The sequence below is a fragment of the Hippocampus guttulatus genome, chromosome 11 (genome assembly GCF_054856545.1).
Source record: "Hippocampus guttulatus isolate MCC_2025c chromosome 11, RoL_Hgut_1.0, whole genome shotgun sequence".
In the NCBI taxonomy this organism is placed as follows: domain Eukaryota; kingdom Metazoa; phylum Chordata; class Actinopteri; order Syngnathiformes; family Syngnathidae; genus Hippocampus; species Hippocampus guttulatus.
The window spans coordinates 13,317,268-13,328,464 of NC_141271.1; the positions used below are offsets into that span (position 1 = coordinate 13,317,268).

General features: G+C 39.1%; 1 protein-coding gene across 1 annotated transcript; it reads left to right on the forward strand.

Moving 5' to 3' along the window:
• Positions 1 to 2,663: 2,663 nt before the first annotated feature.
• On the forward strand, positions 2,664 to 10,466 carry chaf1b (chromatin assembly factor 1, subunit B). The gene is made up of 14 exons (XM_086123735.1): positions 2,664 to 2,711; positions 2,933 to 3,080; positions 4,037 to 4,169; positions 5,050 to 5,170; positions 5,328 to 5,431; positions 5,517 to 5,613; positions 5,700 to 5,784; positions 5,914 to 6,007; positions 6,101 to 6,170; positions 6,643 to 6,734; positions 6,830 to 6,989; positions 7,575 to 8,117; positions 9,583 to 9,665; positions 10,074 to 10,466. The coding sequence occupies exons 2-14, from the start codon at positions 2,955 to 2,957 to the stop codon at positions 10,175 to 10,177; spliced, it is 1,812 nt and encodes a 603-aa protein (XP_085979861.1). The 5' UTR covers positions 2,664 to 2,711; positions 2,933 to 2,954; the 3' UTR covers positions 10,178 to 10,466.
• The last annotated feature ends 731 nt before the right edge of the window (positions 10,467 to 11,197 follow it).

An 11,197-nucleotide genomic window follows, 5' to 3' on the forward strand; every position in this document is an offset into this window, starting at 1 on the left:
AGTGCATTGTGGGGAATATTGAGTGCCCTGCACGTACTCCTCCCTGGACGTTCAAACACCCCTACAAAATGGCGTGACCCCATAATAGTGATGAAAGGGAACAGAGTGCACATTGGGACACAACCCTAGTGTGCCACACTTAAAATAAAAATGTCTACGGAGATAAAATAATAAAATATTAAAAAGAAGTCTTAATGCCTACCTCATAATTTTACCTTTATCATATTACGAGAAAGTGTGTAATATTACGTGGATAAATGCCGTACCTTAACTGTATAAAGTTATTTTTTTTCTCCTCTACTTATTTTATTGAATATATGGATATATTCCAAGACGAGGAAACAAGTGCAGATATAGGGCAAGGTAATTTTGGTACAGACGTGTTCAGGAAAAATAACAATTTAACAAATGTTTATTGTAATAAATGCTGAGTATTTGTGCGTTCACTGTTGTTTTGAATTTTCATAACATTTCCTTTGAAGTTTTATTTGTTTTTCGTCTGCATCTAGTATACATTTTGTAAAAACATTTTATCGACAGACCAATGGACAAACGGTCCATTCCCCTTCAGATCCAAGTGTTCGACATGGAAGAAAGAGACTAAAGTCTGACATCCTTTCAGCATCTGGTATGGAAAAACGTGTTGATGTGAGTGGATGAGAGATTGTTCGACTATCAGTCAAATAACGGAAGCGAGGCACACGCCAGCTGATTAACATCCTAAGAATATTTTTTAAAGGGGGTTTCACGAGTCATTTACACAGAGTGGTTTGTTGTTGAAACAATGTTCACCCAGTCCAGGTTGAGCTGGCACCTTCATTGGTCCAGACAAAATAAAAACAAAGCACCCCAAGAACAGTGATCTTAGGCCATGCCACATGATACAGCACAATTGGCCTGTAATATATATATATATATTTTTTTTTCATTGACTTGAGTACCGTAATTGTTTGAATGTGTACTTTTACCAGAGTCGTTTTTTTCACAAGTAATTGCACTTCTACAGTAAGTACATAATGTCAGTACTTCTCCCTTCTCTGTTGGTGTCCCCTGTTATAACAAAATTGGGGAGGAAAAAAAAGAACATCTTTAACACAACCTACATCAAAGGACAATCACTCAGAATCAAATTTTATAGACATCTGTTAATGTTGAGTGACTTTGATCAGAAGGGTGCAATTGGGATCAAAATTGGATTGATTATTGGTATGTGTGCATAAAGGACCATTTTTCTCACCAGCCTGCAGCAACTCTACTAGTAGCTGGGTTCTGGTTATTATAGATGTATTCTCCTTGTCAGACCCCAAAAGGTATGATGATTTTTTTTTATTTTTTGGTTTCTGACTGATTATTGTTTTCATTACTGCAGTTTATACAGAATACATGTTATTGTTGTTTGTGTAGGGGCACACTACTGAGTAGTCCATTTTCCACAGCTGATGGTGAAGAAACCATTGATGACCTTGTCATCCAAGAATCATCCATTTTGCTCTACAACAAAATGTTAATCAGCAATCAATTTCAGTTCTTAAAAATCACTTAATTCACTTATAGATGAGTATCTATGTCTGTAATAAGTTTGCATCTTACTTTTACTGTGATGACTCGCAACTAAAAGAATTGCTTCTGTTTATTTCCATGACATAATGGGCAGTGTGTACCAATCTGTTACACAAATGTGCTATTCAGTAAATTTCAACATTTGGCGATTATGGTATTCTATTTTTCCGATGAATTTTGCAGCTTTTTTTCTGTAACATATTTGATGCTATTATTTAAAATGTTTTCTATTTTTTAATGAGAAACCATATGAAAAATGTCCTGCAATTTTAGGTTGGCATATGTGATGTATTGCTTATTGGGTTAAACTACAGTTGTGCCTTGAAATAACAACAAAAATAAATGTTACACCACAAGCAGATGATTTGTCTGATGTGATATGCTGTAATAATGCCATCCATTCATCTATTTTCTACCGGATTTCTCCTAATTAGGGTCACGGGTGAGCTGTAGTCTATTACAGCTGACTTTGAGCGAGAAGGGGCGACATTTAGACAGCCATTGTTTCATGCTCACATTCACACTTTGACAATTTCGAGGAGTACAGTGTAATTCTCAACCAATGTCCTGGGGCACATGAGTGTGCCATGGCTCATGAGAGCTCTTAATGCCTGCAGAATTATCAAGTTTCACACAATTGTCTCAAAAATTATTCATTTATAACAAATAAACACAGATGGAAAAAAACACTCAAGGCAAGAGAGAACATGTAAAAATCATACAGGCAGGCCATGATTCGAACCCCCAACCTCAAAACTGTGAGGCAGACATGATTATCACTCGTTCACTGTTTGTAAAGTAATTTAATACTTCCAAACAATCATATCGCTCTTGGTAAGTTTAATGAGACTAAATATGTACTTTAACTAAGATGAACCAAAACAGGAACCTTTTAATTTCACATTTTGTCTGCAGCACCCATCAAGCATTAGTGTGGTTCTTCTGCAATTTTAATCCCATGTCTAATTTATGCATTCGTAATTTATATACCAAATGATTAGTATACAGTACACTGTACTCTATATAAATTAGAACACAGCCTTTTCCGCTTTTTATCCAATCATTGACGAGCGCTGGACCCAGGACCGGAAGTTTTGAACAAGCCTAAACGCGGGAAGTCGCTCAGCTTCTTCAGCCGGACGATAGCGAAGGTAAAAATACTCTGCCGAGTAACCCAATTAAAACGTTGTTTTTATTCATTTTAATGCTCGTATGCAAATCGTTATAACAACGTAAATCCATTTCATGTCTTAGTCCATTGTAAAGTATCGAACGTTGAGCTACATTTCTCGCCCAAGTGGCCGTCGAATTTGTCGTCTTTTTAAAACCGTAATGAATGATAGAAACGACACTAAAATGGCTTCCCTCGAAGGTCGGCGTTGGATTGAAACAAGATGAAGGTTGTGACTTGTGAGATCGCCTGGCACAACAAGGAGCCAATCTACAGTCTGGACTTCCAACACAGCTCCGATGGACGCACTCATCGTTTGGCCACAGCTGGTGTGGACACCACAGTCAGGGTGAGTATCGATATCTCGTGATCCCCCCCCCCAGAAAAATCCGATTTGGATTGAACCCCCTTCCCCTTTTTTCTTCTTTTTAGGAAAGGCTAATTATATTGAACGCATAACTTTTTTGCTCCTGCTATTTTCTTTATTTCCCTTATTGTTTTTTCTTCTTTCTTCTTTCTGCCTACATTCTTGCTGCTGGAGGCTGTAAATTTCCCCAGTGTGGGACAAATAAGGATATCTTATCTTATCTTATTTTAACATGAACTAATTTTTCCGTCATCAGCTTCCACAGATACAGCAGAAGTTAATGTCGTGTTCTTGAAGAATAAGAGAAGTGATTTCTCACGCAAATTGTGATTTCTCACTTTTCTTGAAAAAAAAGTATGTTCACACATTACTCATTAAGATAACATTTTAATTCTTCAGCAATTTAACAGCAATAAGATGTCAACCTACACAAATGGAAGTGTAAAGCTCTTTTCACCTTGCTTTTTTTGGAAATACCTTGGGTTAAAAGTTTTCACTGAGTTGTCAAAGCTCTACTTTTCGACACTGTCTTTGAGAATGTCCAGTAAGTATGGCTCTGTGATTTCCTTCTTCTGGGCATACAAAGAAACAAGGTGAAAAGGATTTGGCTAATATTTCTTAATGGGAATTAATGTTTCAGGTCACTTAAAGAAAATGTTAGTACAGGGCCATAAAAGTCCTTAAATACCGCAAACAAATTGCCAATTTGGCAACGCCGACTGTGCATTTGATAAAGGCTTCGCTTCGCTCTCACCGATGGTGTTAGTGGAAGCAAAAACAAGTTTTGAAGTACATAAACTGCAAAAAAGAATAGTCCCAGCAAATAAACTTAAATTAATTGTTCAAATGTAATCAATTAATCACACTTAAGCGTTATAGAAAACATCTGCTGCAAATTTATGTGGGCATTCATTCCTTTTTATGTCATGTTCATGCAGTTGTGGAGAGTCGACATGGGCCCAGATGGAAAGGCGGAGGTAGAGTTTCTGTCTAACCTGGCCAGACACACAAAGGCTGTCAATGTGGTGCGCTTTAGCCCCAGTGGCGAGCATCTTGCCTCAGGAGGAGATGGTATGTCTAACACATGACTATACAGTATCTACTGTATGTCCACCGATGTAATAAATATCCAATGCAAGAAGTGCATCAGAAAGTCTACTTTTGCATTATTGACAATGCCCCATTTACTTCTTTTTTGAAGTGATTATTTTCTGGCTCCGGTTTATGTAAATATGTCTATATAATAAGCACCTCTCTGTGGAATGCCATGTGCTCCCTCCGTCACTATTACAGACATCCATGTAATAATCACCAGGGATGCACAGTGACATCTGTTAGATTCTGGTGTGGGCTGTTCCATCTGCGCTACAGTGACTCAAATGGCACGCGTTATAATACATTGTTTTACCCCCTTTTTGATTGCACCCACATTTTATGATTAAGAAATGGCAAAGACTTCTTGAAGAGATGCTAATCTACTTCTCGACCATTGTCAAGCTGCCCTTGAGCCAGTTTGAGTAACAATTACAAAATTGAAACAAACAGTGGGCCTGCTTTTCATGAATGGATCAACCGTCAAGAATGAATCATTGTAATTGTTCGACATGAAATCTTCAACAACACTCTTTACAAATAAAACAACTTATTAATGCTCTCTAAGCATTTAGAACAACAGGAAAATGGTAAATAATCCTCATTGAGGTAGCTGGTTCCGGCCTTCCACAAGACAATATTGGATCTGATTAGATTTTGTCTGTGTCAAACAATTCTGTCTTGTTTTTATTTGTTGATGAAAAGTGTCAAGACCTGGTTTCTATCTATGTACATTTTTATTAGTTTTCGTACTCGTCAGGAAAAATAAGCTTGTCGACAAAAATTAAATCGGCATTGCTCACAACAGAAGTGCTATTGTGTTAGCATATGACCTCAATCCATTTGTTGTTTGTTTCAGATGCAGCCATTCTGCTGTGGAAACTTAATGACAACAAGGAGCCGGAACAGGCACCAGTGTTCCAGGAGGAAGAAGAAGCTAAGCTAAACAAAGAGAGCTGGTCTGTCATCAAGACTTTGAGGTACAAAACCACTATAATGGCATTCATTTCCAGCAAAGCAGAAAGTACTGCTTTGTCTGCATTTTAACTTCCAAAATAATTTGTAAAGAACATGGCGTTACTGTATGTCAGTTTGGTCATAACGCAGTCCACTTAGTTCTGTGCACTGTGTTTTTAGGGGCCACATTGAGGATGTTTATGACATCTGCTGGACCCACGATGGGAACTGCATGGTGTCTGGTTCTGTAGACAACACGGCCATCTTGTGGGACATCAACAAAGGTTTGCTGAGGGAACATCCAAACAAGTGAACATATGTCCTAAAATTAATTGCCTTCATGTCGTCTGCCAATTTTTTTTCTTTCAGGACAGAAAATGTGCATCCTGAATGACCATAAAAGCTACGTGCAGGGTGTGACCTGGGATCCATTGGGGCAGTATGTTGCCACTCTCAGTTGTGACAGGTACCCATTATTACCCACAAAGGCTTTAAAGGATTGGTCCATTTAATTGACAGTTGTGTATATGTTTTGATATTCATCCTTTTCAGAGTAATGCGTATATACAACACGAACACAAAGAAGAAAGCCTTCTGTGTAAGCAAATTGAGCTCGGGCTCACCTGCAGATGGAGAGGTTAGTACACACATTTTAATCACACGTGAACTTTGTCACAATTATCCATAGAGGTATTATTTGGTTACTTACCTATTTAAATTTGTTTAGGTAAATTAACTTAACCTTTTGTTGTTTATAAATTTGCAGGTCAAGCAGCACCGCCTCTTCCATGACGACAGTATGAGGTCTTTCTTCCGACGTCTTTCCTTCACGCCAGACGGCTCGTTCTTACTCGCTCCAGGTACTTGTGCAGCGTGTTCTTGGGAAATTGTCAGTGTTTATTTTAGGAGATTTGAGGTATCAACTGAATCTTACTGTCCTCACTTCTTCTCAGCTGGATGCGTGGAGGTTGGGGAGACCATCACAAATACTACCTACATCTTTTCTAGGAAGAGCCTTAAAAGGTGAAATGCACTGTATTATATATCTTCTTGATGCCGTTTGCTCCCTAATATTGTTCTAGCAGATCTATGAGACCATGACAGAGCAGGTGCATCTATACAGATACTAGATTACACACAGGTCGACTCTATTTATCATCATCGGTTGTTTACAAAGTAGGGCAACATTGGATTATTCAGAAATCATTAGGGAACTTCTGGGGTCAGTCTGCACTGTGAGGAAAATGGGTGAATAATTTTGCACACCCTATATTTCTGTTGTTTGCCTGTTTAAAAAAAAAATAAATAATGTCGTATACATTTCTTTCCACTTCACGATTGTTCCCACTTGGTGTTTGATTCTTCATTAAAGAATCAAATTTTACATCAGTTTGAAGCCTAAAATGTGGTAAAAGCTTAAAAAAAAAATCAAGGAAGACAAATATGCAAGGCACTGTATCTAATGTACTTGTGATTGAATTCATTTGTCTTTTAGGCCAGTGGCCCACTTGCCATGTCCAACTAAGGCCACACTGGCTGTGCGCTGTTGTCCGGTTTACTTTGAGTTGCGAAGCAAGAAGGCAGAAGGTAAGAACACTTCCCAGACTGTGGCTTCAAACTTTTATTTACAGTCTCCCATTTTGTCTCCTAAATGTTTCTCTATTGCCACGTTTCTCAATTAGACGGTTCGACCGAGCCCCTTCCTAATCTATTCAAGCTGCCATACCGCATGGTGTTTGCAGTGGCCTCCGAGGACTCGATTTTCCTGTATGACACGCAGCAGGCTCTTCCGTTTGGCCTGGTGTCCAACATTCATTACCACACACTCAGTGACCTCACATGGTAATGGAACGATCTTTTCCATAATAATCCAAACCAAAATCATATGATACGACATATTTAGTTAAACTGGACTTGAAGTGCACGGAGTTATTTGTTTCATATTTTACCATAAAATGATACTGCTTGCCTCAAAGTTGTGAGGTCCAGGTTCTCAATTAAACATTTGATGTTCAGTGCCTGAAAAACTTTCACAAGCTCACTTTGAGAACATTGTAACGAACTGAACGAAACAAAACAAAATCCATTGTAACAAATGGCTCACCGCTGCTTCCAGCGTCTTACAGGAAGTCACTCCCATAATTGTTTCTACATGAGAGCTCTTAGGAATAAGGTGCATAGTGCTGAATTATTAAATCACTTCATCAGGGATGAAAGGACCGCATTGTTTTGGCAAAATATGTGTTGTTGTAAATAAGGCTGGGAGGTTATGGAAGAAATATTCAGGATTATTTTGATTGAAATTGAACTCATGATTGATCATGATATTGAAATCACGATTATGACCGAGTGGAGGACTTCCACAAAACCGTCCATTTGTGATCCAAGAGTACTGTAATTTTATCAATTGTTTGCATTTTGTCTTAGGTCTCGAGATGGTTCCTTCCTGGCAGTGTCCTCCACAGATGGCTACTGCTCCTTCCTGTCCTTCTCGTCGGGAGAGCTGGGAACTCCACTGAAGGAGCCTCCCACTCTGGAAGTGTTCACCCCTACCAGCGCTGCTGAGAAAAAGGGCAAAAAGACTCCAGCAGCCCGAACTTCATCCCCCGTGTCCCAGCCGTCGAGCTCTGCTTCCACTCCCACGTCCCACGTTACCCCAGGCCGAGAAGGCAGCTCCTCTGTCAGGACCCCAGATGAGAAAAAGACAAAGTCCAAGCCTCAGCCTCGAAAGATCACTCTTAACACACTGGAGGCTTGGGGGAAGCCCACCACTCCAAAAAGCATGCCAACGTCCGCAAGTACCAGTGCACCGTCAACTCCTCAACCTGGCATCAACCCGCTCACACCCAGCTCCTCGAAGAAGGTCGTCCGCCTCACCCCGCTCACTCCCACTACACCCAAAGTCCTCAACAGCACCAACTTGCCCACCACTCCGAAAAGGGCCATAGCGTCTAAAGGACCCACTCCAAGGTAAAAACAAAAGAAAATTATAATAATACAATTTAAAAATAGAGGAGTTCCTATCAGACTCATTTACAGCCATGAAAAGTTTTTTTAAAATGCTGCAAATAGCCTCAATCTTAGTCCGTATTATTGCATTTTATGACATGACGTACCCCAGCACAATCTAATGAGATTTAATGTAGGATCTGCATCATCATAAAGATATGGCAGACCTCTGCCAAAACCAAACTAATAACTCTTAAAATTATGGGGTGCCATGTTCATGTTGGTCTCATCTGAATCAGGGAGGAGTATAACAATGGCGATGGCACTTTTTTTTTTTGACAGCAAAAATTAATTCCTTTGATTCTCGCATTCAGTGGATTTTCCCTTGTGACGCCCCTTTATAAAGTTTCACTTGTGTATTTTTATGTAGGTTTTGGACATGGATAGTACTGTAGGGCATCACACTAAGAGATTTCTGTATGACTTTGTCCTCGTGTCACTAAAGAAATGAACCAAAATATTTGACATAGCTTTCAGTCTGGTGTCATAAAGTTCTGCAAACAACAACCATAGTAATGAAACGATGTAATTTGAATGACCTTTCTGGCCATTTCAATTTATAAATTCGTAATATGATCTTTGGAAAGGTTGAATCTTTTACGCTTTCGTCCTGAATCTCATTAAACTGTGCGAAAAGGAACAAATCGAATATGGTGAGAATTATTTTGATAGCACTCTAGCATAAAATTATTATTATACACCATGGCACTGGTGTGACCCACACTGCCAATATACTGAAGAAAATATCTACAGATTGCAACCGCCTCCCCCCAGTATTGAGGGAAATAAAGTTAATCAGATTACCCTGATATTTGCTTGTTACGGTACAAAATGCATTCAAAGGTTGAAGCTTCTAGAAGTCTATGGCCCTCTAAAAGAAAGAATGACGACTCACTCTTGGTGTTTTGATCATGAGTTCCACACAAGTATTAAATTGGGTTACTGGTGGCTCGGAATAAACATTTGAGTATTCCATCATTTATTTTGCTCTACATTGAAGTGTCTCCATTCAGGATGTAACTTAAAATTCTCACTCTGTGCATAAATACACCTGGAAGTGATTGTAAATGTATGAAATGGTAATCTGTGTTATGAAATGTAAATGTATGAAATGGTAATCTGTGTTATGAAAATAGAGAGACTTGACATGAATTGCTTTGTTTTGGTTGTTGTAAGCGCTCTGCTTTGAACAAAGCCTTGTCTGGTTTTAGGGTGTTCGTTGGACCCCCTGTTGATTGCCAAATAATCACTCTGGTTCCTCAGACAATGGAGTCTGCCAGCTTTGTATTTAAACATGTAACTTGAAGCTGGTCTTTCTCAGCTGACTTTAGCTAGTTTTACAACTAGACAAGTTGAGTAAGTGAACAAAACGATGAATAACATGAATGGACCTTCTGCAACTAACTTATTTTCTCTTTGTTTCCAGGCGAGTTTCTTTGACTCCTATTGGCTCACAAACAACCAGTCTGCTCTTCAGCTCTCCAGTGTCTACTGAGAAAGCTAAACATGGTCAGTCTGTTACAGTTTGTCGTATCTAGCAATATTTAAATTGTGGTTCTTCCTTTGCACATCATTCATCCTTCCACAAAGTTTCACTGAAATCAGAAAAATAGTACAAGAGGTCCTTGGTTTATAACAATGGCGTAAGAATGTGTTGTCATGCTAACCTACACACATACACACTTTGGGCTTGTTTTGTTTTTTTCGGCAGAGAAATGTTTTCATAAAAATATTTAAGACAATCTTGACTTTACTACTATATTAGTGTTGGTTAGTGACAGCATACAACGTAGAAATTCAGCTCACCGTGATAGTAACTGACTGAAATTTGACAACCCCTTTAAGGTTTAATAACTGATCAAACTGACTTGTTGAACAGTGTTGTCTAACATCTTTTCTTTTGCCTTCTTCCTCCAGGACGCCCTTCTCCCTCCACCGATCCCCTTTGCCAGCCCCCGGAGTCTAAGCGGCCCAAGGTGGATGACAATGTTACTGCAACAAGCAGCATCATTCAGCCTTAGTGTGACCATGATATAAGTATGACTGTGAGACTGACGTCATGATCACATCATCTGGTGTGAAATACCACAATGCCATTGTGATTGAGAGGGTAACGTCTTCACGCATGATGCACTCAAACTCATAAATGCTTTGTGTGAATAAATTATAGACTGTTATAGAATAATTAGCTGCTCTGTGATGTCTTAAATTAGTACATAGCATTTTGATCTTTCAATTCTTAATACTGTAAGTAATAAACTTGCAATAATAAAATGGCACTTGAAGATTTAGTGCTGTGCGAATTTTGAATATGCTGTATTTCCTGAGTCTTATTTTGCTGATCGGGTTTGGCGCATGAGGTTTGAACTCTCCAATTGTCCACTCGGTAGTAAAAAGGTTTAATGTACAATACTTATTTTCTTTCAGAGCAAAGCTAAACCACATCGATTTTTTGTCTAAGTCTGCTTCAGTATTGCCCTTAACCATTCATTATGTATTGTACTTGCACTCAAAAGTTGTGGGTAAATGGTGCCTATCCCAGCTGACTTTGAGTGAGAGGTGGGGTACACCCTGGGACTGGTCGCTAGTCTATCACAGGGCATATTCAGACAAACAACCATTTTTTTCACTATTGAGTCATTCGTTCACCTAAAATGCATGTTTTGGCATGTGGTAGAAGGACTGAGTATCCACACGGGGCACATATCAAACTCATACAGTAAATAGGAATACTTTAGGTAAGTTTTGAATTCTAAACCTCACAACCGTGAGGGCAGCTGTGCTAACCACTAGTCTGATGTTCTGCCAATCGTTTAATCCCTTCAATTATTATTTTTTTCTTTATGATGTGAATGTTCTTGGTGTGCTTGTGGACATGTGGTAAATGACAAGCTGAGCAGACGAAGGCAAATCATCTCTTTACTCCACACAAAAGTGACAGTTACACAGAAATCAGGAAGCTTCTCTCAACCCTTTCATGTTTAAACCCAGAAACGTCATCTCCCTCCCCACTCTAAAAGGTACAGGATCCTGGTGAATGT

Coding starts and splice junctions, on each gene's coding strand:
- chaf1b (XM_086123735.1), top strand. CDS start 2,955: ATGAAGGTTGTGACTTGTGAGATCGCCTGGCACAACAAGGAGCCAATC. Junction 4,170..5,049: donor TCTTGCCTCAGGAGGAGATG/GTATGTCTAACA, acceptor TGTTTGTTTCAG/ATGCAGCCATTCTGCTGTGG. Junction 9,666..10,073: donor TACTGAGAAAGCTAAACATG/GTCAGTCTGTTA, acceptor TTCTTCCTCCAG/GACGCCCTTCTCCCTCCACC.